Below are 26029 nucleotides of genomic sequence, written 5' to 3' on the forward strand. Positions count from 1 at the left end.
CGACGCCTAATAAGGTATGAAGAGACGTACCCGGAGTACGACGAAGCGGGATACGGACACGTGCACGCATACCTGTCAGCACGTGTGTCCGTTTTGCGCCTCGTGCGTCAGTGTGCAGCATGCATAACTCGCAGTGTTGAACGCGCCTACCCCGAGAGCGATGCGATGCGATGCGACGCGATGCGATGCAATGCGACGCAACGCGACGCGTGCTCGTCGGCTCGTCGTTGTCGTCGCTTCCATCGTTATCGCCGTGTCGGCGGTTACGTATGCATATTCAAGCTGCCCGCCTAGACATCGAGTAAATTAGACCATTTGGCCCGCTCCATTATTGAGGGAAACCTGCGGAACGAGGTGAGCGGCTGCGAGCTTGTAATGCGCGACCGGTGCATTCGCAACTCCGTGACTCCTCGGCTTTCGCAAAGTTCGGCGCCGAGCGCCGAAGGGGCGCGAAGAGTCGCGAGGGGGTTTTGGCTAGGACTCGACAGGGATAGTGCCTGGGACAAGATGGTCCTACAGGGACAGGGTAAAATGTGCATCCTCCCCAACTTTGTCAGAACAGAGGCGGCGCGTATAATATGCGCAAGTTCTAAGTACATTTCTCATAGATATATATGGTTATAATAAATAATATACGATAGCCTCTCTAAATTGCATTATTGAATTGTAAGTTTTATTCTCGAAGCGATATTCTCGCGTTTGTTTTAATCAGCATTTGGTAGAGAAACCCGTTTAGAAAGAGAAAAAGAGGGGGGAGGAGAGAGAAGAAGAGAATAAGATAGGCTTGGTAACAACACCTTGCTACATGCATTTCGAGGCGCGCGCGTCTCATTACCAGCGCGAAACAATTCGCGTGCGCGCACAAGCGAAAGATAAAATCCGCAATTTTCCACGTCGGCACAATAAGTCGCAATTTCAGCGCTTTGGAAGTTTGTTCGCTCCGCACGAAATCGCTGCCGTGCCCGTCGGCGTGGGCGGGTTTCATTCATCGCGCCATTACAATACTATCGTGATAGACGCGGAAAACGGCGCCGCGCGCGAATACGCCGTTCGCAATTGTGCGAGGCGAAATGACGGTGCTGGTAGCGCGGTTTTGCGCCGGAAACCGACGGCGCGGCCGCTCGCTTCCGGTCTGGTTTCGCGAGTCAAAGGAAGATCTGCTGGTTTCGTCCGTCGCGCGCCAGTCTTCTGCGCTGCCATTCGGCACTTCGAAACGTTAATTATAGAATGCCTTGTCCTTTCCTCATCCTTTTCGCTAATGAGGAGGAGGGCTCGAATCAGAGAACATCGATCGTATCTCGAAGCAACGGGCAGATCTGATAAACGCGATATCGCGATCATTGATGTGCGTGTCTTTCTCTAGATTGAAAAGAGGATCGAATAAACGATACCAATCGAACTAACATCGACCGCGGTTTCGTCCTTTCGCTACAGAGAACTGTTACAATCATTATCCACAAATTTTCTATTCGTACAACAATAAAATATTAAATATAAGAATCGATTGTTATGAAATAATAATGGGCAGCGATCGCGTTGCATTTTACGACATTCATTCCCGTTTCCAGAATATAATCACGAATATAATCCAACTCCCGGCTGGCAGAAGGCGGTAGCAAGCCACCTAATTTCATATACAGAGAGCATCGGGAACGAAGACTTCTCTGGATTTATAGTCGCGGTTCTTGGAAAACAAGCCCCGAATACGGCAGCTCTCGTTCCCGGCGCGGCGAAATAAGGTATTCGCGGGCGAGTACCTTATTCGACAGTATTCCGCCGGGCGGGGAGAGACGAGCGCGGAGTCGCTTCCTCGCGCGCCTTTAAAGTCTCGCGCTAAATAAAGTCGAAGGACGTTTAATTTACATACATTTAACTCCCCCTCCCCCCCTCCTGCCATTTTCTCCTTGCTCTCACCCTCTTCTTCTCCATCTATGCTACCCCCTCAGCACACGGCGTTCCTCTCGTGCGGTCTGATCCACGATATCTCGCGGTCATTCCCCCACCACCAGCGACGGCGACGACGACAACCCTGGTCCAGCGACCTCGGCTATCCCTTATTCTTTCTCGCTCGCTCTTTCTCTCACGAAGAGAAGAGAGAAAGTCCTCCTTTTCTCTCCTCTTCCCCTTTCTGTCTCTCTGGCGATAATTTCCCTCATCGTTTCTAACCCCGACGCGTTTTCCGTCTCTCTTCGCCTTTGCGCATCGTCCCTCTCATCTCAGTCACGCTCTCCCACGCGCGTGGGTCTCACACCACCCGCCGTCTCTCTCTAACCCGAAAACTCGCTGACCCAATTTCCACAAAACTGCATTGCGTGTCCTACCTGCACGCGGTCGCATATATCTATCCATAGCGTTCGAAACTGCCCTCTCCTTTCCCTTTTACCTCCCGATGCATCCAATATTTCACCTCCACATGTGCCGGCGCACCTCCCTCAGTCCTCCATTCACCTCGTGGACACGGGAAAAAAACCTGCCGTTTCGACCGTCGCGTTTCGTGTCTCCGCTTGAATGACGACAATGGGCGGAAATAATCGTACAGAAAAAAAAGGGAAAAAAAGGAAGAAAAACGGACGACTGGCAGTATTCGCGGCACGTGACGTGACGAGTGATAATACGACGAGGAAAAAGAGCGAGCCATAATGAAAGGCAAAAATCCTCGAACGTGTTAAGTGCTGCGGAAATGAATTTAACTTTTTAATTTGTCCCACTTTTTGCATATCGTTTTACCTTTTATCGAAAGGCTATAGGAATATACTTTACAAGAAGCGTGCTGATAACCTCGCCTGCATCGCGCCGTGTGTGTTACATACACGCCGATATATAACAGGTACACAGCGCTGCAATGAACAACCCGTGCTCGTAATTGCCCGGCAGCACTCCAGGCCAGTCTATACCTGTTGTTTGACGCGTTCCCGCGTAAATACCTATCCGGCGACCGCAAATTTCGCATTGTCAATGCGATATTTTTAGATTTGTGCGACATTCTAAAGTGATTAATATTGGGGAAACAACGGGAAATGAAATTCGCATAATTCGTTGCGTAATAACGGTGTGCAATACGATTTAAACTCTACCACGTACGAAAGAATAGATGATAAAAGATAATAAGTACAATATACTATATCCCATACGCACGATGAACACACGCACGCTTCTATATATTTCCGCTCTTGTACTCGATACCCAAAATTTCCTGTACCTATACGTACGAGATAATATACTGTTGGATCGATATCATCATGTAACACTACGGAGTTTGTAAGACGATCTCATATACACCACGACGGCTAACTACCTGATATTCTAAAACAAAACCGGTCTTCGTTGCTCAAGAAACTCAAGTCAGCACTTTCGAACGCACTCCGTGCTTATTATTAATAGTGCCACGTTAGCAAGTTTTAATAACATCGCGAGTGTAAGAGTATGTATTATATATATAAACGCATCGTTCATTGTATTGTTAGAACACCGAAAATACATAACTTTTGGCAATTTCTTCAAGGACTCTACGTGAGCGAAGCTAACGAAAGTGACGGAGGAAAGGTGTGCGGTACGATAAACGTGCAGAAAGAGAGAGAGAGAGAGAGAGAGAGAGAGAGAGAGAGAGAGAGAGAGCACGCTACGTCGGCATGATTCCCTTCGAATACGTCCACCGGAAAACCGTGAAACAGCGTGGATTACGTGAGATCCGGATCGGAAATCGAGGTAAAAGCGGACGGCGATCGTTCGTCCGTCAATGAACCGTAATTACTGGCGCGGATCACAGCTGCAGCGATTAAATCCCGCGTCCGAGCCGTTGCGACCCGTGGCAACAACTCTTGATTGCACTTTTCCGATTTTCCACGGTCGAGTAACCGGCCCGCGATGGTACGCGGCTGTTGTACGGAACGAACAAAGAAAAAAAAAAGAGAGCGGGACAGCTACGAGAGAGCTTGCGGCGAGGAACGTTCGCGTCGACCGCGAGCGAGCGAGCAGCGAAGTCCGATAATTCGCCGAGTCTCTCCGCGGAGGACCGTCGGTCCAGAGGCGCGTTGTTACCAGGTAAACGCGCGACCGCGGTTCGGGGTCAAAGTGTCATGAAAGGTTAAGCGTAGTTGAACGAGTTCGCGTTAAGTTAGGCTTTCCGGCCGGGTATATCGCGTGGGATGGAAGTCGGGGGGAGGGAGAGGGTGGCACCGCACCAGTTTAATGATCTTACTAACTCGGACGGGCTTTTCCATTATTAGTTCGACCCGCGGGTAAACTCGACCTATCTTCGTGCTGCAACGTAACGCTACCGTTGGCGGAGATACCATCCTGATGAGATCGTGCCCCGCTCGTTACGCGTGCCGTGGCGACACGAGAGACGCGTGATTAGGATTAACGTTCATGCATTCGCCGTTTGACCCTCCCCCTCCCACTCCCCCGCTCCCCGCCCGTGTCTGGGATATCGTGACGTCAATGCTTGCGATCCCACACCGCGGTCCATCATTGATGGTTTTTCATGGAACCGGAAGGGGGTTAGAGCGACCCAATCTCGCGTCGTATCCCCGCGGTGTACCGTGACCCGGTTGCGAAAGTACGCGTAATCAATTATTTGCCCCTTGACATCACGCGCGATCAATCGATCAATCGAGGCTTTTCGTCCGCGACCGATTTGAATTTGCACAAGTACTCGCGTGCGACCGACACGAGTATTTAGCTACGGGTATTGCGCTTATGCGCGCCGTAGTGATAAATTAAAAAAAGAAAAACAACGACAAAACAACTTGTGCTCATAATTGTGGGGAAACGCGCTCGCAAAAAGTAACTTTTCTCCACGACGCAAGTTTTACCGCGCGACTTCAGATTTTTCCGAGGCGACGGTATTAGCGAGCCCCGGTCGTCCCGGGATCGTCTATTTTTACGACAAATAAAAATATTTTATTAAAGCGAACGGAAGTACGCCGCGCTGCACGACGCGCCCTCGGTTATGAAACTTTCATATCCAGGCCGTACGCTCACCGGTAATGCAGAGTTTAAAGGCAACATAGATCCTGGGGAGGTCGAAAGGCGCGGTTTATCTGTCCTTAGAGAGCGATGCAGTTCTTTTTAGATTACGAGTACTTTACGTATTGTACGTATATACCGACAATTGTAAAGTTCCGGAGTGCCTCCTCTCGCGAGAGAGGAGCCGCATAACTACGTTTCACCCGTAAAAGCCCGCGGTGTCTCTTATCGTAACACGCGAAACGGCACTCGGAATCTAGGCGTTTCAATTAACCACACGGATAGCAAATCCGTGGAAAAAAGAAGAGATCGAGAAGTGTATCGTTCCGCTCGTTTGAAATCGTTTTTATCAAACTCCTCGTTACGCGTGCGTAAGCTGTACCGGTGTAAACTTGCGTGTTCCGAGGAGATTCTTCACACGCCACTTCATCCCCCCCGGCAAGCTATCCTCGACCAAATACGGCGGATAAGGAAGGGATGAGGGAGCGAGCAACAACACTACGACGGCTCTCGAGAATAACAGCGGCAGCGTTGTCCGCGGTTGAAATCCTCTTTCCTTTAGAGAGAAGAGTAAATATTACCGTGGTGCTCTCTCGCGCGATAGTTCCGTAAATAAAGGACAGTCACACGTGCGTCACACGGGTATAATGCGATTCGATCGTATTAACGCCTTCGCGGATTCACGTTCGATTTTAAATGAGTTTTTTTTTTATAACCCTCGGCGAATTAAATCGGGCGCGAATTTAATTATTAACTCGGCTCTTCAGCGCATCGATGAAAAGCGGAACATCTTCGTGAGTATAGCGTTCGTCGATGGATTAACGCGGACGCTGATCGCAATCGGGTGGCCTTTTCAATTAGCCGATAACCATTATTTATGCGAGATAGCGCGAGATAGGGCCGTGTACGACGCAAAGTTTATCGCAGGTCATACCTGAAATGAACGTGTCGGCTACACGTGTCGGGTTTAACCATTAACCCGGGCTCTTACTCATACACAATTCAAATGCAACCCGAAGCCACGGCGATCCGAGCTCGCCCGTCCTCTAATTTAAGCCACGTCACAAGAGCGGCGTACGTTGATTAGCCTAGGCAAATGATTGGTGATACGTACGCCCGGTCGGCTATCTCGTCGGTAAGCATAGCTTATTTACACAACGAGCACGGTGCTCCGCGTTTGCATTTGGTAGTAAGAAGCTGCGGATCCCATTACACGACTACAATACATAAGCCGCCGTATAAATACGCTACGTTTTGAGCATGCGCTGCCTCTATGACGTTTCAGCCGTCAACGTTTCAACTTGATATTATTACCGACACGCCGTTATTTGCGAATTAAGATACGAGCTAGCAAAAACTTCCCACCCGCTTATCATTCCGCGATGTGGGGCGAAATGTTTGTTTGCTATCAAATATTGAAAGTCCATTTTGGACTTGTGCCATGAAGCGAAATAAGATATGAGCCGAGAAATCAATATCTTTTTGAGCGCCTGTAAAATAAAATCCTATTGGAATTCGTACTCACCGAGTCGTCCAGAAGGCGGAATTTTACTCCCCATCGATTTCCTCCCCCGTACGTGTGTTATGGACGCTACTCCTATCCCTGATATATCCATCGGATTACGCAATCTGCTGGCTCTTCACAATCGCACCGTCGGGTTCACCTGGACGAAGGAAAATCCAGTTATCGGCTGTATTTTGCATCCGAGAGACCAGCAATTTGATTTTGGTCCAGATATCGGTCGACACTCCGGTTAATAGGTCGGTCGGTGGCACGTATCGCTGAAAATGAAAAAGAAAATCGATCGATAATCATCGATGTCACAATGATACACGCGTGCGATCTTCGCGATGGTAAAAGTGAAAGAGGAGGCGCGAGTCCGAACGCGCCAACAAGTGTCGCGGCCACTCGTTCGAGCGGCAAGCACGTTAGATCGATCGTCAACCGTCGTCGACGGTTCTTCCATTGTACGGTGAAATTTATAGGGCACTTTTCGCGTTTTCGCCTCCCCCCACTCGCGCTCTTCTTCCCCTATCTATTCCCCGGCGTAAGACGCGGTGACTTGGGAGAAATGCGCGATCCAACGAAACGCTCGAGGAGACAGAGAGTAAGAGAGAGAGAGAGGGGGGGGGAGAAAGAGAAAGAGTCGTAAAGCTTCTTCCTCGCAGTATCGCGAAACTCATTCGAGTTTATGGAATGCGTCCGGCGGACGCGCGCAGACGGAGGAAGACGGAAAAATGGTCGCGATATGAAAACATGGGCGAATTAGAAAAGAGGAATCACAAAAGAAGTTCGTTCTGGAAAGTCGAATGTCTTCGATCTTTGGAATCATTCAACTTGATGCACATATTTTGAATCAAATAAATTTGTGAACATCCGATCTTCGAATCATCTCTGCTTGATGCATTTAGCATAAAAGAGACTTAAAAATATCTGATTCTCGAATTGTTCGAATTTGTTTAATATATCTTGGACAGTAGAGATTTATAAATATCTGATTTAAACATTTAATTTGTTCAATGTTAACCAAGATGAGAAATGTATTTTTTACAATTAACTTGATTCAGAAAAAAATTTAATGATATTAAAATTAATTTTTATTCTCAGAGATCGTTTTTTACGAATTCATGTCCATTTTTCGAATTCGGTCACTTCTCGCGGCTATAATTAATCGCAAAGGAAGTATGAATGATGTGTACATGCTTAATGATTTTCTCTTTGGCAATACCGCGAGGATCTTGCGCTTGCAACTGGATAGGCGACATGGTAAATCGCGCATAATCGCAAGACATCTCCCTACTCTCCAGACAGGTGAGCATCTAGGTCAGGGCGTAAAGTTTAAGGGTTACTACTGAAATTTGCATATCGCTCGGATCCGAGCCGCGGGACCCTCGTCCCCTCCTCGGAAAGCCGGATACGGGGCGCACACGGATGTATACGTACGTGCGCGCGAGTGAATCTACAGTCGCAAGTGCGAAATTGCACAAACGTATTACTGCGAAGATAATACGCAAACATATCTTGAGATCGTGATACTAGAGTTCGTTATTGACTCCTCGCTCGTTTTTCGCCTTCATAAGGAATAACGATCGTGACGCTGTTATTCGACGCCGCTTAAGTCTTTTCGCAAAGCGCGTGGAACACTACATAAACATATATTATGCTCGTTATACTTTTCAGATATTATTAATAATAAACTGAAAATTATATATATATAATATTAATAAAAATAATATAAATTATGCAATATATATTATTTTTAATATATACATATATATATATATGTATATATTAAAAATAATATATATTGCATAATTTATATTATTTTTAATATTAATATTAGATTAATAATCGTTTGACGAACCTTTATCTTTTCCGCGTTAGCTATTACTGTGGACCGAGTATCTGGCTATCACCACTGCAGTGCTTTCGAGAAAAAAAATGCACGAAGAGCGTCTCTCTCTCTCTCTCTCTCTCTCTCTCTCTGAAAATGAAAAAAAAAATTGATCAATAATCAATACGCGAACGCCGAGACTGCCGCGACGCCGGCCGTGTAATGGCGCCGCTTTGCGCGTCGCGTTCGATTCGCGACATGACGAACGTCCGCGACACTTTGCGACACGCTCGCGATAATCGCGCGCGCGTGAATCGTCTTCGGACAATCGCGAGAAATACGAATTGCTATCACACGCGATCCGTCACGACGTTATTCGACGCCGCTCACGTCTTTTCGCAAAGCGCGTGAAATACCTATTTTTAATATGCATGTATAATTGCTTGACAAACCTTTATCTCTTCCGCGTTAGCTGTTACTGTGGACCGAACATCTGGCTATCACCACTGCAGTGCTTTCGAGAAAAAAAATGCACGAAGAGCGTCTCTCTCTCTCTCTCTCTCTCTCTCTCTCTCTCTCTCTCTCTCTCTCTAGCTCTCTCTCTCTCTTTCTCTGAAAATGAAAAAGAAAATTGATCGATAATCAATACGCGGACGCCGATCACCCGAGACCGCCGCGACGCCGGCCGTGTAATGGCGCGGCTTTGCGCGTCGCGTTCGATTCGCGACGCGACGAACGCCGCGACACTTTGCGACACGCTCGCGATAATCGCGCGCGCGTGAATCGCCTTCGGGCGATCGCGAGACACACGAATTGCTATTCACGCGCGATCCGTCGCGATGAGCCACGCGTAAATCGAAATCTTTTCGAGAGGAGAAAGAACTTGCCTGATTTCGGGAGGGTCGACGTCGACGGAATGTGAAGTGAGGCGCGTTCAAAAAGTGAGGGAGCTCCGAGCACCGGCCAATCGCAGCGCGCGAATCGCGAGACGGCAACTCTCGCGACTGTGGACTGCGATAGATTGACTCGCTTCACTGCGTGAATCGAGCTGAATCGAACCTCTCTGTAATCTGCGTCGCCGATTTAATCGTCTGTTTTGCGCACACATTCAAGATACTTTAGCGAACGATCGGAAGCGCAAATCGATTGGCGACTAATGCAAAAATTCGCTCAATATGCGTACGGAATTTCCCAAAATCGTGGGTGACATCGAAATGCTTGAAACGCACGCACACGCGCGCGCGATCTTCTCTACGATTACTTGAAACATGGATTTAAAATCCACCTAACGTTCAGGTGTAATATAATTTCGTGTTTGAGCAGACCTTAATATTTCAGCCGCCAAGCGTGTATCTCGTCTCATATAAGTGCAATCGACAGTCCACTGTGCCGCGCACCCACTCGCGTCTGCCGCTTACCGCACGGGTCGTGACTGTCGTGAGTCGTGAACGCTCAACAAGATGTCGCGCGAGTCGCGTTTCCGAGACGAGTCGTCGACGGAAGTGGTGGCGCGGCCATGTTCGAGTTCCTTTTAGGTTGGTTTCGCTGGCAGCACGTTGTCGGAGAGGTAAGCGTGACGTTCATTCGCGAACCTTTCTTCGTAACGTGCGTCTTCATTTATCATTAAGTCTCGTGGTAAGCTCAGCTTTTACCGCTCTCTCTTTTTTTTTTTGCAAAATCCGAATAATCCTTGAACAAAGGTGGCCTGAGAAAACAAACGCAGCGCGCTGACGACTCTGCGTTGTCAACCGTTGAAGCTTGTGGTCTCGTTTTTGTTCTAAATTTCGGTGATTATTTTTCCACGATCCTCCTCTCGATAAGAAAAAAAAAATTGCAAACCGTAAACGATTCCGAGCACGTCTCGCGACATCCTCGGGTAATTGTCGAACGAGATTGCTCTCCGCGTCAGGCGCACGTCGTTATCGTAGTTGTGTGAACGCAAGCTCATGCAGGCTCTCTCTTGATTTTGTTGCAATTCAGATAAGCCACCATGCAGATCTTCGTGAAGACCCTCACGGGTAAGACCATCACCCTCGAGGTAGAGGCCTCCGATACCATCGAGAATGTCAAGGCGAAGATACAGGACAAGGAGGGAATTCCGCCGGATCAACAGCGACTCATCTTCGCCGGCAAACAGCTGGAGGACGGACGTACTCTTTCCGATTACAATATCCAGAAAGGTGCGGACAGACACGACGTTAGATAGAATTTACTAAACTTTCCTAGTCGTCTTGAGAGTACAAACTAGATTTTGTACAGTGCAACGTCTCAAGTGCAGCACCGAGTTTTTGCAGAATGTGTAAAAACATAAGTGTAACGTAATTGTGGCCATGTATGAGAATGAACTTTTATATTTTCTTTTTGTAGAATCGACCCTCCATCTGGTACTTCGTCTCCGAGGAGGCGTCATTGAGCCCACGCTGCGTATACTCGCACAGAAGTACAACTGCGACAAGATGATCTGTCGCAAGTGCTACGCCCGTCTTCATCCGCGAGCGACCAATTGCCGTAAGAAGAAGTGTGGCCACACGAATAATATCCGACCAAAGAAGAAGTTGAAGTAGATTGAAACACCTCAATTCTATTTTCCATGTTACGGAAATGGAAATATATATTTCTTACATATGGCACCAATAAACTACAACTGGTAAACTGATATTTCGTACTTTATTCTTTTCATATGCTTAATAAAATAGATTACTTATGTCTGTCAAATTTTTAATACAACATAAGCATTAATTGAACATAAATTAATCATTGGTAATTGCAAATATGAAATTGATACTAAATTAACGAGTTAACAATATATTTGGTATTTACAATATAATATATACAATAAATGTAATTTATAAAACATGAAACTGATTGGGTCTTATCCTGAGCACGCAGGTTTCATGAGCAGTTTATACTGAGCAGTATAAGTTTCATATAAATTCATATCATTTGGATTTGGTGTCATGCCACCTACCTGTAAGAACATTCATGAATACAAAATTATACGATATTTTAAATTATATGTAATACGTTTACATACTGTGGCTCTTTTCACGTATTGCTCGTATATGCTTATGCTTGCGTCTTTAACAGTAGGTAGCGTTACGACAGCAGCTGTAGATTCGAGAAAGGAGGCTTGTTGAATTAATTTCGAACGCAATTTAGTATGATCTATGGGATATGTTGCATTACGTCCTATTAAAACAAATCTGAAAAAAAAGGAAAATTTTTATACATTGAAATGTATAAAAAAAATTTCACATTCGTAAAAAAAGATAATATTAGTATTATTACCTTTTATACAGAATAATATCATTTCGTTTCGGATATTCTGGTTCTGTGCCATATACTTCTCTCATAGAAGGAAACAATGATTCAAATGAGATTAATTCTGAACTGTCTTTCGAAGTAATTAACTGAGAATCATCCATTTGTTGATGACTTTCATCTTCATCCGAACTTGAATCCTCGCTTGAGCTGCAACATAGAATCGATACTATTAATTAAATGTAGTTAATTATAAATATTTAATTTCTATTTATAATTAACTCCAAAGAATAATGATTAAATTTTGTACATACCTTGCACTGGACGTTGTACTGCTCGTACTACTCTGTCCAGTCATGGATGGATTTTTCATATTTAAATTTTTACTACCTGCTTCTTCTCTCCGTCTGCCTGGTCGTACGCGAACAGCAAATGGACTGTAGCAGGTGGTAAAGTGTGGCATAAAATCTCTGACAGAGTGACTTATTTTATAAGCATACACCTCAGATAGTAAAGACAATTCGTATGGCCTGAAATATTTATATGGCATTTATTTTTCAAAAACATAAATTGATAACAAATAATATGTAATAATGAAATAATTAGAGATGCTATACCTGTGATAATCATAATAAACATCAATCATTTCTTCCATTGAATTTTGCACTTGTATCATTTCTGAACAGGATTTAGTTACTTCGTCAAGTGCATAAGGAAGACATTTCAATACATTTTTATCCCACCACTGTGTCAGAAGTCTTCTTTTACGCGAGTAATGACAAGCAGGCAGATGATGGAGATAATAGTCCGTTAAATTTTCCCATATTGGAGGCTTACCTTCTTCAGGTATAAACAATCCTGATATACACATATTAATTAATCAATAACTGTTATTTTGCAAAGATTAGATATAGATATGTGTATAATATTTACCTAGAAATAAATTAATCGTGTGCTGTTTTTCTTGGTCGCTAAATGTATTACTGTAATATCTGCTTAATGTTTGCATAATGTCGTTACCCTGACTTGTCCATGGAGCAGTTTTTCTAAATGAAAATAGTTCGTATAATTAAAATTATTTTAATTTAACGTACCACTTGTTGAAACATAATAACACTCTCCTACCTGTACGTTTTAATTCTGTGTACTAGTTGTGAACCACCATATTGTAAAGCTAAAGTATCCCCATGATCCTCGTACAATTCTTCCAACATCCTCACGCAATCGGTATCAAATTCGAGTTTAGGAGATTCCAGTACACCCAAAGCACACAACTGAAACCCTAAGGCACATTTTCCTATTGCGAATTGAGCCGTATTAGTTCGGTCTAAGCAATCCACACAATTTGTTCTGATGATCCCAGTTTGCACAGTTCCTCTCTTAGTAAAACATTCCTTCACTGTATTTTGGATTTGATTTAATTCATTTGTTCTATTGATTTCTGCATTTGAATCGGAGCTGTGTATAGAACTTGTTTGCCTGTTGTAATCCGTTTTAATTGAAGTACTAATAGAGCTTCTGTTGTCATTTAAATTAGATGACAAAGTCGAGCTGGAACTCGTCTTGTGAAGTTTCCTCGTACTATTGTTTTGTGGTGAGAACAGGTTTCTCTGATTGTAATAAGGATTCTGTGACTGATAAATGCCAGTCTTTAATACGGCATTATAAGCAATGTTTGCTAATCGCCCCATAACGTTCACCTTTTTTCTATAATAATATAAAAGAGACAAACAAATTATAACAAAATTGTCATTCCGATATTATTTCAATGTTAATACAAACTTACCTTTTGCTCATACGTGCCATGTCAAAACTTATATATTGGATATGATGCTCCGGAGGTAGGAATTGATTCAAATATTTCACAGCCATACTCAATTCTTCGCTCAATGTACTCTCGTGTTTTTTCTTCTCTCGTTTTTTTACTAAATTTAATATTATTATCGGTGATCCGTATCTTTTCAACAGTTGATTAAAATGCGCTCCTGAAAGTATTTCAATTGTACGGGCATAAAATAATTTTATTCAGAATAAAATTCACTAATGTTTATATATCAATACCTGCTGTTTCTACATAGGGATCGGACAAATCACAAATTATAGTCGGTTTTGGAACCATTTTACTGACATCCTGACTCCAATGAGCAGGCACCGATCCGCGCATTTGTACGAAAGAACTGAAACGTCCTTTACTCAAAGAACTCACGCCAGAGTCGTGAACGATTTGTTCCGTTTCTACTTCATTCGCGACATCCCCCTGTATTCATATAATTCGATCAGTTCTATGAGAATATCTATGGAAAATATATCTATTTATAAATGCGTCTGTATTATACATACGTCAAAATTCGCACCACGTTTCAGAAAACGTGTTCCTGCATATTTGTTGCTCCTCCTGGCTATAACGGTAACGTACATAGATCTTCCAAAAATGCTCACATTTGACTGACCAATAAAGCCATGTATTATGTACAATATCCATTCGGGATGCAAATCCTTTTCTACTGGTTTCAAAAGGTGGGAATTCCACACAAAACGACGATGTGGATTACTGCGTATACTATAATCCATATATTTCTCGCTTTTGCTATAAACATGGATTATTATTATTATCTCATACATTTAAGTAAAATGTATATTTTTAAGTCTTCTTAATTAAGTTATGTACATAAAGAGACATAAACTGAGTATCGATTATCGAGATACTATAACATACCCTTCGGTCTGCCAATCTTTTCTGAATGCCCACATGTTAAAAAAATCTTCAGAGTCGTCCGATTCTTCAGATTCCTTTCCGCTGGTAGGCATATCGGTGAGAACGTCAGATTTAATACGCGTTGGCGGTGCCATGTTATTTTGAAAAGTATGCGATATATCATACGAATAACTGAAGTAGAAGTTACTGCTGAGATCAATGCTTTGAAACATCTTTACATATCTCTGTTCGTCGGGATGAAAGATTCGTATAATGTCATTTGGTATGTATATCATTGACGTATCTTCGACTTTATATATCGTATGATGACCAATAACTGCAACTCGGCGACGTTTTGTAACTAGGATTATGTAATATCCCTCCAAAAAACGTATAAACCCTGCATCAAATATTTCTTTACAAAATGTGTCTACAACTTATGATTAGTGTCAATTACTGGATATACTTCATATTTCCACTATATTTTCTAAAAATTAAAAAAGGAATTGGCTATATTGGCGATGGTTTGCTTGCATATTTTCTACATTATCCTAAGCACTACTAATTTTTGTAGCGGCCCATTGTCTAGATGGTATGTAATATCCATGCATTTAACCTAATTACATCACACGTGAGAAATACCAAATATGTAAGTATAAATATCACACCATGCACGAGAGAAGATATGTACATACCATAATGTACCATGGATGTCTGATAGCGAATATTAATTCTGTTAATCATATAGGGTTTATTCTAATTGATTGCATACTGGCCTATCGAATATCAACCGAATAACTCTGTATGATGTTGTTCAGTATAACCAATGCTTTGTCACATACATTTTCTTAAACTTAATACAAAATATTTTATTTTAAACCAATTAAAATTTTACCTATTATTTCTGTATTTAACAATCTTCATTCACACATCTACATGTTAACAGCCAATTAATATACTCCCCAAAAGCTAATTCACTCTTTACGCAACAAAGTTATTCCGTTTGCGATAACTATATACGTCTACCTTTGGCTTTGTCAATAAAAAGCTCATTATGCCTTACCAAGGAGAGCAAAAGCTGGCACTAGTCTTGGAAAAGTGTCTCTCTGCCACATATTCTTCCAGGTGAATTTAGTTTGTGTCGGTTTGTGCAGTGGTTTTTGTAATTCTTGTTGCTCAGGCTCCTCGGATATACCCGAACTAGGTGCAGGTTCTTTACTATCTTTGCCTTTATTAGCAAGCAAATGTAAGTAAGCTAAGTTTCGTACAACGCAATCAACAAATAATTCCGATAGATGCTTTTAGTATCTGAACAGTATAAGTATTAGTAACAGCGTGTAACAAGTTTTGTATGTAATAAGGTGAGAGTTAAGTGTAATCTTGGGCAAAGCTTGAAACACTGAGGAGCCTAAGCTTCGACATGTTTATCAATAATATAGACTAGTTGAAAGAGAAAGGAGAATGCGTATATATACCAGATAACTTAGAACATTTAAATAAAAAAAATCTGTACAACTACGAATGAGCAACTATATTAATACATATATATATATATATATATATATATATATATGTGCAAAAGCTTATGCGTGCTGCAATTAATAATTCTGTACTTGTTAATGTGCATCGTGGATGGAAACGCGTGTGCGTAATGAATCTTACCAACAATCCCGAAGGCGGACACGACGCGTGCAACACCGCCCACGTTGTTGCGCTGCCCCGCACGCGTACGGTTGCCCATGTCGATCATGTTGACGAGATCTTTTATCTCGTCCTGAGTATACTCCCTCTTGTCGTCCACCACGACCAGCTCCCTCGGTTCCATCCTGTCGATTTTCAGAACTCGAAAACGCGTCAACGTGTTGTTAGATCCCATCAGATAGAACCGCTGGAAACGTAAAGATGATGTAACGTATGTGACAACCTGCAGGTCTTGGGGATAACTGAGAGAAGTTGGAACGTTCAATTCGAGACTCACGGATTTCGTCTCGTACAGGGCAATTTTCTGTACGGAGGAAATAATCGGATGGAACACCATGGTCGGCTTGCCTTGTTCCTCCATGGCGATGCCTTATCCTGACTTTATCCCGAGACACACGATTGACTTCGACGAGCTGTCACATCCTAATCGTCTCTGTATCTCTGCTCTTATAGCAAACACAGCAGACAATACACAGGAAAACATAACCTTTAAATCGATTGCCTGATGATCTTTACTCCTAACCTTCCTAACATTTGTTTGATTGTTTGATATTTGTCGAGAGGGCGTTAGAGATGCACGATGCATCTCTGGAAGTTACGTAAATCATAAAAAATTAGAAAAGTTTATTTTTTTATATCAAAAAACACAATTTCCTCTTACGCAAAATTTACTCTCAATCTTATGTACAAAAGATATCTCGAATGTCGAAATTAAATGCAAAGGTGATATCCAGATGTATTGATAGATAACATAAAAGACACATCGTTTTAATTCAATATAATTACCTTTTATTATTTGCCAGCATTAACATTAGTAATGTCAATATAGGATCGCAGTACCAGAAGAGTCTATACAATTTATTATCTACATAATACCCGCTTATTCTATTTAGATAATGTTCAATACTTCTTTTGCAATGAACACGAGTGACTGTAATGTACAAACACCGACGTATGCGGCTGTGAATAAGAAGAGCGCCTTATCCTTTTTGCCACCTGCCAAGTACACCGGCTTGTCGATTACAGCCTGCAAACAGGAAGAAAAGTATGTTGAAGGTAAATCTGCATTCGACAAGTTTACTCGTAGTCGCAACGTCATTTCGTTATGCACAACTTGCCTGGAAGTGCTTGTATTTTGCCCACATTTTCGGGTCAAGGGTGGGTGGTTTGTCGGTGCAGTAGCTCGCCTTGGGCGTCACCATCACTGGCTTTGTCTTGACGGTGTCAAAAATTATTACCGGGTCCCCCTTTTGTAAAGGAAGAGGAGACTGAAACATAAAGGACATTTACTGCATCAGCATGTGTACTAAATAAAAATATTAACATAGAGAATCGTTCGAGAACTGTCTGTCTTTCTTTCTCTCTCCAGAGAGAGCATACAGATGAAAATATATTTATAGAATATAGACCAAACTCTCGTATATCTATATATGTCTACTCATCGATCATTCTGTTTCCAAAGCATTGACGATTACAATTAACATATGACAGACCGATTCAAAGTATACACTTCAACCATCATATTAATCATCATCATCATAGCATATTGTGTTGTAACGCGAGATCTGATAAAGATGTTACATGAACGTAGGTCCGCAAGTCGACATGGCCGAATCGCTACTCTACGTTTCGATAATCAGACCCGATAACGAACAATTGACAGTCGATCACCGAGGGGGAGGACAACACTCGGGGAAAAGGAACGCGAGCACCTGCGATTCCGCGGAAGAAATGATGAAACGTGCGGATCGGCGATACCCTCTCGGGGACTCGGCCGAGGCCGACGGCCGTCACGTCGATGAGTTTTCGTGCGCGAGACAAGGACCGCGTGCATCATCACTTACGAGGGGGTACAGCGGCTGAAAATTGACGGACGGCTTCAGCTTGCCGGTGAACGAGTTGTACTGATAAAACGGCATTTTTCGCAATTGCGCAACCAGGCGGTCACCAGTCGACGACTCGGTTGTGTCTCCGCGCGATCACTGGAGTCCACACTCCACGGCCAGTGCCATAAGACCACTCCGTCGTCGCTAGTCGCCGCAAGTCGGCGCAGCCGCTGAGCAGTCGTCAGTCGATAACGTGATTCCTTAGGCGGGAAAGATAAACGGCGAACGCACGCGAAATTGCCGATTTCCACGGAGATAAGGGGACGGCGATGAAAAGGACGATCGGGAAGAGAGTTTTAAGAATAAAAATTTCCGTTGTTTTCCACGGAATCTCCCACAATCTGATCGTTCACAAAACGCAGCCTCGAAGTTTCATCGATGGAATGAGAGGCTCCTTCGTAGATAATAGGAGAAAATCAGTTTAAAAACACCTTACTTTTCCTCGTCAAAAACATCTTGCTTTATCCTGAATTTTTAAAAAATATGAAAGGCTCAGGAATTGGCAGAATTACGCGATTAAATCAGAAAAAGACCAATCAAAGTCACTCCGATGTTTTTGTAGTAGTTTATTATCAGTACTTTACGTCGCAATGTATTTAGCCTGCGTATCACGTATTCATGCATCGATAATCAATACGATTGACTACAAATATCAATTAAGAGTACACCAGTGTAAGACGTACCCTATTATGCTCATCTGAACAAATGTGTGTCGCGTCAGTCGCGTGCACATGTGGTATTGATGATTGCCACGATAATGCATTTTTATCAGCGCGATTTTGCTCATTTTTTGTAAAAGAATTCGCACAGGTGATCTGTTCATTTACCATGTATTCTGGAATATTTCAAGCTACGCTGCTTTAAGTCGAAGCCTTGCCGCATCTCGCAGAGCACAACGTTATTACATTCGACTATTCGAGAGACTAGCGCACTCTGGCAGTAGTTGTTACGAGGTTAGACACAGTTGTGTACTGAGCCCCCAAGAGTCTTGTTGTGGACAGTGTGAAACGGTATTATCAAAGTCTTCATAATAATATCTCGTATTCCAATTGTAATCCAATTATGAAATATAAAAGCGGGACTTTAATAGAGAAAATTATGTCGAATTGTAATAATTTTAGTTTCTTGCGTATACGTGGTGGTCATGGCCATCACTCGCTCTTCCACAATTCCCTTTCACTGAAACTTATTTCACATTATATTATACCTATGATACGGGACGCAAATAACATGCTGTCTACTTTGTTTCAGATGCTAGATGATGTCACAGTGAAAGAGAGGGAGAATCACTGCTGATAAAAATTATCATCTCAGGAATAATATTACAGATCCATAAATATACCTATATAGTTTCTAGAAGCATTGTCACTCGAGACACGATATCTCGAAGGTAAATTCTCTATCTTTTCACAGATGGATGTGCGTGTTTTAAATTACATACCACTGATAAATGTATGTGGAAATATACCATATAGATGTTTGATATTTTCTTATATTGTTTAACGTGCGCATAATTTATCGCGCATGATGGATTCTACAGAAATACAGAGCACCTTTTAAGCATAATTGATTGTAGTAACTTCATGGAAACGCGTTGTATCCAGATAGTATCTTGATTTATTGATTTATCAAAAGCACATGCACATCCAACTGTGACAGACCACATTGTGAAACATACATCTGACGTCCTTGTATAAATTTCAGGATCTCTGTATTGGAGGGTTTTTCATCTGGATTTATTTCAATTCGGGATGGCGTGCAGTTTGTAATTACAATATTAATAACACCATAAAAAAAAAATTCCTCAAGGACTACGTTATCCTGTGAAACCAATGGTACTGAGCTACTGTATACATTGCATTGTGCTAAGTCAGCTAAGTTGTAAAAGTTATCATCAAATCGTGTGATTGCCATCAAGAGTCGACATTAATAAGATGTCGAATATGCAACTTGGTTAACGTTGAATCGTCGCATTAACCAAGCACAAATTGTTTCAATGTCTTTCCACTATGGCAGCTCTATCATGCACTGTTTTACCGGTAGGGTGCCAGCGATTCAAGGCACGTCATGGCTGAAAGATGTATACACAGTCATACAGCTTTGTGATTTGCAGCAATGTGTTAATGCATTTCATTAGATTCCAATATGTTGTATTGTGATATGAGAGACACGCTGTAACAAATATCCATGGTAAAGGGATCAGATATGTGTAGGGGACTAAGGGTCGGCTTTAAACTCTATGAATGGAAATTTTGTACTGTGCTTCATGGTGTTGATTGATAGAGATAATGCGTAGGAGGGAACCTGTTCTAGTATCTTGTGCAGATAGTGGTATTGCGAAAATATTGACTAAATCATTGCAGTTTTTTTACAATCATAAAGAATCTTGCGAGAATCACTCAAAATTGTAGAGTCCAACAAGAAAATAATATTTAATATTTTTCATCTAAGAGTGACAACCTGTTTTCAGGATCGTTTTAGTTCGAGGTCCCGACGCCTGGGACCGAAGGTGCATAAGAATCGTAGAATCGAGGACAAATGGGGACAACAGTATCACAGGGCTGTGCAGAATACTGTGTTTGGCAGGCAATGTCTACCTTACATGCCAACGGAACCGCCGGCGTCATTGAGCGAAGAGATTGTGGAGTCTGGTCCGTTGTACGTGTGTAAACAATGCAAAGATTGGTGAGTTTGGATAGAGTGTTCTAACAACCGCGTTAAGATACGACAGAATTTTATGATTCATCTCACTATCTTACTATATAACTGTAAGCTACAGCACACGCGTATATACGAGTGATCTTTGTTTCAGCTTTCGTTTTCAAAGCAGTTTTGAGGATCACAACACGCGGCACAGCTGGATCTTAGGGCTCTGGTGTCACATGTGCTTCAAAACAGTATGTACTCACATAAGCGAGACGGGACGTTCTACGTGTATAAAATGTTCTACGTGCATAAAACAGCACAGCGATAAACGTGCGTATTTGCGAGCGAGAGGTTTAAATAAGAGTCAAAGATGGGGAGCCGTAAGAGTATTCTACAACCAGTGCCAATTTATCGAGCATTTAAAAATGCATCGATTAAGCTCTGTAAATATGGGTGATTTGATGTTGATACCTCTACCTCTTAACATGAGCAGCAGTGATTGGTCTCCTGAATTTGAAATGCTATGCGAAGCACTTATGGAGCAGACATTTTTGTTGCGCATACATATTATAGATTGGTTCAAGATGCATAACTTGCAAGACAACTGGTGGAAGCTGGTCAATGGCAAAAGTAATGACAATATAATAAGTAAGATTGTTGACGGTTACCAGGGCCGACAAATATTTGAAACAAACTACAATTCTTCTGACGCTACATATGACGATAGCAAAAGTTCTCTGGACATGGAATTTGACAGCAATTTCATGGATAAAAATATAGACAGCTATTCCGCTAGTATAATCTCGGACAAGAATATCTTGGAAAATGAAGATAATCCGTGTACAGCAACTGACATCACTTTTGTGGATTGCGGTCCTGCTTCACAATGTTTCGAACCAGAGATACCAGTGAATTGTGAGACACATAAGAAACAATCAACAGCACAAGAGATAAAAAATTGTCGCCTAGCTAATACAGTCAAAATGAATAATAGAACAACGAATGAAACTTTTAAGAATCGCAATTCACTCGAAACGAATACGATTCATGAAAGTGCTGTCATCGCAAAAGCTGGCAACTACGGCTCTAGTAAAAGTCTAGCTATTATACAACCAACATTCAAAGATTATGTGCAACAACGTAAGACAGCTCAACCTCCTGTAAAGAAAACTGCAAGGAACAATCCTAATAAACTTATAACCAAAACTGGCGTCAGTAAAATTCCGGACAATTCATTTAAGATTAGTATTCCATTTCCTGCTAAGACAAGCAATATTAAGACTAATTTAGATCCTTCAAGTCTTCAGACAACAAGAGTAAATAATAACATATTAACTCTTCAAGATCCAAAGAATATTGCATCAATAATTAGCCAACTTCCACCTCATTTTATTTCCAACAAGAAAGTAGTTTTTATTGGGCAGGATTGTAACGTGATCGCCCATGGCGAGAATGAGGTGATCACCAAAAAAGATTCAAGCAACTCGCTAGTGGGTAACGGAGGTACAGGTTCAAATACGTCAACGCAGATTGTGTGTGATTCCAATGCCAAGAAGCAAGAAATCACTGGAAAAATTATAATGAAAGACGGAAAGAAATATATTATTAAACGTACAAAAGAAATCATGAAAGAGTACCAAAAAATATTACCAAAAAGATCTCCTAATTTATTAACTGTGAAAAATGTCACGAAAGCTACAAAACAACTAGCATTCGAGCACAACGTTTCAAAGCCAAAGTTAACGTCCACTAATTCTAACGAAAACATTGGCGTACAGCAAATTACTTCGCTTCACAACAATTCCGTTCTAACACCTTCGCCATCTCCTTCTGAATTGTCCAGCAGTTCCAGTTGCGAATTGCACGTTAAGAAATCAGTTATGCCAAAATTACAGGAGGTACCTCCGCATTTAATACCGATATCCGCTATGGCGGCCCAGAAATATATATCGGAAACGATATCGCTGATCAAGGAAGAAAATGGAGATCTTTATATGGATATAAAAGTAGTAGATCGTATTGCGAAAGAAAGCTTTCTTTCTGTGTGTGATGTAATAGTAAAATATAGACGAGAAATGTTTGACGAGTTTTATCAGATGAATAATCTGGAATTGAAAGAACGACTTGAGCATCTGCAATGTGTTACTGAAGAAATGAGACAAGTTTTGAATTTCATATCTGACGCTGTTTTTAAAGAAAAGTTAAGGGCTGTCAATACTCTCCGATGCGTAATAGAAGTATGTTTCGAAAAATGTAATCAGGATGTACAGAACAAGAAAAACGATGACGTAATATTAAACGAATGGGAAACGAGGATGGAGTCAGTATACAAATGTCTGTCATGCGACAGATTTATCAAGCCTAAATCATATATAGCTGGCTTTTCAAAATTACCTAAGAATGCTAATGCATATTGTTCTTGTTACAAACAAGTTTGTCACGAGTGTCAATCCTACCAAGGCACCACGTCGCGATTTATCGCGCATCAAAACTACCATAAGAAGAGTAAACCTTACATTTGTCCGGATTGCGGTTCCAAATTTAATTCTTTTACATCTTTAGAGATTCACACGTGGACTGCTTGCTTTCATATGTCGAAAAAGATTACATTTACTTGTAAAATTTGCGAAATAGATGGCTTTAGGGATCTAGAGTCGGTCACCAGACATTTTGTTATCATGCATAGCAAGACGAAGGTAGGTTGCGAAGATTGCTCCCGGGTGTTTACCTTGTACAACGAGTACGTACAGCATTGCACGGAGACACATCCGTCTAAGACAGAGCAGAATCCAGTACGGCTGGGGGGGTGTAAATTAAGCAACGTAATCTTACGTTGCGAGAATTACATGTTATATTTGGAGAAGTATCCTGGAATTCGCAAATTAGTATGGTTCAAATGTCCCTGTTGCCATTTAATAACTACAGATAACAAACACGTGTCGAAGTTAATGAACACTCATATACGAGATAATCATGTGGAACGAATGTCGAAAATTCTTAGCAAAGAAGCGTTTACCGAAATTTTTGGTACAAAATATTTGAAAGCTGATAAAAATTTTATTCAACAATTTTTCAAGGTAGTTTCCGACAATACATTTGCAAACGAGGTACCATGCACGGATGACACCATGATGCCAAAAATCGTGAATACTCGGACTATCAGTTCAGAAATATTCGAACGTGGCTCTCAGAATACGGAATGGTCTGCAGATGCTGATATGGCTGTCGCCGAAGATTCACAAACAATGAAGAAAACAAATGGTAAGGAAAGAAAAGACTTATTGCCAAAAATAATCAACGTTAGATCGATAAATGATTTAAAGTCATCCAGATCTAAGGAGGCAATCACGAAATTAGACGATAGCAAGTCGAGTAGCCAGGAAGAGACAGCAAAAGAGCTTGATGAAGATAACGAATTAAATGCTTCACACATCTCCGAATCTGAAAAGCCTCCATTAGCAGACGCAGTTGATGTCCGTGTAAATTCATCAAATAAATCGAGTAAAAAGGTTTCGAATGCCGTATCCGAAGCAAGCACGGACAACCGTAAAATAAAAATAGTTGACTTTAGGAAAATATGTAAACCGGACATCGAGCAACACGTTATCGCGGAAATGTGCGATATACGGAAAGATGAAAACGCAAGCTACATGGCATCTATACCAAAACCTCCTCCGCTTACCAGAATCCCGCAACATTTACTTGAGGCCAATAAGCCGGAAAATGGGTCGGAAAATGAGCCGGTCGACGGCTCAAAGAAATCGAAATCAAAGAGGTCTTCTGTCCGGGGAGCTGACAAGTCCAAAGTTCGTATCGCTCTAGGGACAGACGTACAAGAGGAAGAAAGTATTGATTATCTATGTCACTTGTGCAACGAACGGATTAATACTTCTCAGTTCGTGGTGCAGGCGCACTTTCGTGAAAAGCATTCGGACGAATACAGAATGGCGGTAGTCACTCCGCAGTTATCGCGAATATCGCACGACTTTATTAATGGCGGCTATAAACAGTTTATTAACAACAAGAAGCGGAAATCGGACAGCGCTTTATACGTTTGTAAAAGGAAGCGTCGTTGGACGCCGAAGAAGCACGTAGAGACGAAGGATACGAATTCACAGGTAGGATTATGCGTGAAACAGGAGACGGCGGAGGATGGCGACGGTAATTTTATATGCAAGAAATGCGGTCAACGATGCGCCGATATGCCTGACCTGAGGGAGCATATCGCCGCCAATCATCGACTGAAGGACCGCTACCTGATATGCTTAGAATGTGGCGAGAACTTCGTTGTCGCGCCCAGCTTGCAGATGCATCTCAAGGCTTTCCACGGCATAGACGATCCGGTTAATTATATGAATCAAAACCCCTCTTACGCCCCTAGCTTTGACGGTGATCTGCAAACGGAAGGGAGAACGACGGTGGCTAATCAGTGCCACGTCTGTATGGCAGTTTTCGAAGATAAAGCTGCGGTAGACAAGCATCTGAGGGTGCACGGCATGGCTTTCCTGAATCGTAAGAGGATAGAGGCGAGAAACGCCTTGGAGAAAAAGGCTAATACGGAGGAGGAGAAGCAAAATATTGTTAAAGACGATTCGAAGGAGGCTGCGAAAGGAAATAAACCAGCGGAAACAATCCTAGATAAAATTAATGTAAGTAATTAGATTTGTCACTTGCCAAAAGTAACATTATCGATTTCACAATTACCAAATTGAACGTTAATTGTTTCAGGCGGCGATATAGCTACAGAAGATGAAGCGCGTAAGGGGAAGATGTGTGGAAGGAAGCAATGCTGTAATATAATAGATTCATTAATCTTACTTATAACACCCGCGTTTCTGTATATTTGCGCGTACAACCCTTCATTGTTATTCCTAAATATTGCATCAATGAATCAGTAGATCTCTTTTTTTTTCTACTACGTGTACCTTGAAATATATTACTTTCTTACGTAATATTATTCAGGCGAACAGATAGAAAATGATTTATTAATCGTTAAATCGTAATGATGCGACCGTAACGGCAATAGAATATAAATATGATTATAAGAAATTAGATAATAAGTAAGTTACATTAAGTCTGACAAAGAGCAACCAAGAAGCCTGATATTTAAATTCATCATTTTTTTTAATAAAAATGACATTTAAAAATTATGTATACTGTCAAAAGATCATTTTTTTCGTGATATACGTATATTTACCAGTTTATTATTATAGTTGAAAAATTAATATGACTTATATTTGAAAAATATTTATTATAACTATTATAAATACTTTATATAAATATATACATATATATATTTATATGAAGTACTTATAATAAATACTAGGTTTATAAATAAATATATGTATATATAAACAAAAAATGACGCGCGTAAGTATATTAATTCGAAATATACTGTCCTACATAAGATGTAAGAAAATGTAAATAATTATTTTATTAATAATACAACGGGTTGATGTCTTTTTGTATCATATTGTTTTGCTTAGATATTCTGACTTATGACATGTAAGAATAAAAGATTACATTAATTGAATATT

The 26029-nt window shown here is 41.6% G+C and overlaps 4 protein-coding genes across 9 annotated transcripts; 2 read left to right on the top strand and 2 right to left on the bottom strand.

Moving 5' to 3' along the window:
• Positions 1 to 9770: 9770 nt before the first annotated feature.
• LOC105458490 (ubiquitin-60S ribosomal protein L40) lies at positions 9771 to 10959 on the top strand. Of its 3 annotated transcripts, none has more exons than XM_011703829.1 (3): positions 9771 to 9870; positions 10284 to 10483; positions 10671 to 10959. In XM_011703829.1, the coding sequence occupies exons 2-3, from the start codon at positions 10294 to 10296 to the stop codon at positions 10865 to 10867; spliced, it is 387 nt and encodes a 128-aa protein (XP_011702131.1). In that variant the 5' UTR covers positions 9771 to 9870; positions 10284 to 10293; the 3' UTR covers positions 10868 to 10959. The 3 variants fall into 3 exon arrangements, with proteins under 3 accessions (XP_011702131.1, XP_011702133.1, XP_011702132.1); XM_011703831.1 differs by having other exon boundaries at positions 9852 to 9938; XM_011703830.1 differs by lacking the exon at positions 9771 to 9870 and adding an exon at positions 10019 to 10179.
• Positions 10960 to 11092: 133 nt separating this feature from the next.
• On the bottom strand, positions 11093 to 16523 carry LOC105458492 (polyphosphoinositide phosphatase). Of its 2 annotated transcripts, XM_011703833.1 has the most exons (14): positions 16238 to 16523; positions 15922 to 16147; positions 15323 to 15487; positions 14281 to 14659; positions 13905 to 14151; positions 13626 to 13821; positions 13351 to 13549; positions 12690 to 13271; positions 12498 to 12610; positions 12182 to 12422; positions 11879 to 12094; positions 11592 to 11774; positions 11338 to 11506; positions 11093 to 11271 (listed from the first exon to the last, which is right to left on the bottom strand). In XM_011703833.1, exons 1-14 carry the CDS (start codon positions 16319 to 16321, stop codon positions 11176 to 11178), a joined length of 3096 nt encoding a protein of 1031 aa, XP_011702135.1. In that variant the 5' UTR covers positions 16322 to 16523; the 3' UTR covers positions 11093 to 11175. The 2 variants fall into 2 exon arrangements, with proteins under 2 accessions (XP_011702135.1, XP_011702136.1); XM_011703834.1 differs by lacking the exon at positions 15323 to 15487 and having other exon boundaries at positions 16238 to 16521.
• Positions 16524 to 16726: 203 nt separating this feature from the next.
• LOC105458491 lies at positions 16727 to 17973 on the bottom strand. The gene is made up of 3 exons (XM_011703832.1): positions 17805 to 17973; positions 17079 to 17228; positions 16727 to 16987 (listed from the first exon to the last, which is right to left on the bottom strand). Exons 1-3 carry the CDS (start codon positions 17877 to 17879, stop codon positions 16850 to 16852), a joined length of 363 nt encoding a protein of 120 aa, XP_011702134.1. The 5' UTR covers positions 17880 to 17973; the 3' UTR covers positions 16727 to 16849.
• A 70-nt stretch (positions 17974 to 18043) lies between these two features.
• Positions 18044 to 25642, top strand: LOC105458493. Of its 3 annotated transcripts, none has more exons than XM_011703835.1 (6): positions 18044 to 18856; positions 19098 to 19236; positions 19551 to 19681; positions 20317 to 20531; positions 20659 to 25141; positions 25221 to 25642. In XM_011703835.1, the coding sequence occupies exons 3-6, from the start codon at positions 19679 to 19681 to the stop codon at positions 25230 to 25232; spliced, it is 4713 nt and encodes a 1570-aa protein (XP_011702137.1). In that variant the 5' UTR covers positions 18044 to 18856; positions 19098 to 19236; positions 19551 to 19678; the 3' UTR covers positions 25233 to 25642. The 3 variants fall into 3 exon arrangements, with proteins under 3 accessions (XP_011702137.1, XP_011702138.1, XP_011702139.1); XM_011703836.1 differs by having other exon boundaries at positions 18044 to 18799; XM_011703837.1 differs by lacking the exons at positions 18044 to 18856; positions 19098 to 19236; positions 19551 to 19681 and adding an exon at positions 19688 to 20036.
• The last annotated feature ends 387 nt before the right edge of the window (positions 25643 to 26029 follow it).

This window comes from Wasmannia auropunctata, unplaced genomic scaffold (assembly GCF_000956235.1).
Source record: "Wasmannia auropunctata unplaced genomic scaffold, wasmannia.A_1.0 LD334508.1, whole genome shotgun sequence".
Lineage (NCBI taxonomy): Eukaryota > Metazoa > Arthropoda > Insecta > Hymenoptera > Formicidae > Wasmannia > Wasmannia auropunctata.

Bases quoted from the DNA above. Each gene is read 5' to 3' on its own strand.
- LOC105458493 (XM_011703835.1), top strand. The intron at 20,532-20,658 runs GTGAGTTTGGAT...TCTTTGTTTCAG, and splicing joins TGTAAACAATGCAAAGATTG to CTTTCGTTTTCAAAGCAGTT.
- LOC105458491 (XM_011703832.1), bottom strand. From the start codon at position 17,879: ATGCCGTTTTATCAGTACAACTCGTTCACCGGCAAGCTGAAGCCGTCC. The intron at 17,229-17,804 runs GTAAGTGATGAT...TTTATGTTTCAG, and splicing joins TTCAGCCGCTGTACCCCCTC to TCTCCTCTTCCTTTACAAAA. The intron at 16,988-17,078 runs GCAAGTTGTGCA...TCCTGTTTGCAG, and splicing joins CAAAATACAAGCACTTCCAG to GCTGTAATCGACAAGCCGGT.
- LOC105458490 (XM_011703829.1), top strand. From the start codon at position 10,294: ATGCAGATCTTCGTGAAGACCCTCACGGGTAAGACCATCACCCTCGAG. The intron at 10,484-10,670 runs GTGCGGACAGAC...TTCTTTTTGTAG, and splicing joins CGATTACAATATCCAGAAAG to AATCGACCCTCCATCTGGTA.
- LOC105458492 (XM_011703833.1), bottom strand. From the start codon at position 16,321: ATGGAGGAACAAGGCAAGCCGACCATGGTGTTCCATCCGATTATTTCC. The intron at 13,272-13,350 runs GTAAGTTTGTAT...ATATTATTATAG, and splicing joins ATGGCACGTATGAGCAAAAG to AAAAAAGGTGAACGTTATGG. The intron at 11,775-11,878 runs GTATGTACAAAA...TCTATGTTGCAG, and splicing joins AGTACAACGTCCAGTGCAAG to CTCAAGCGAGGATTCAAGTT.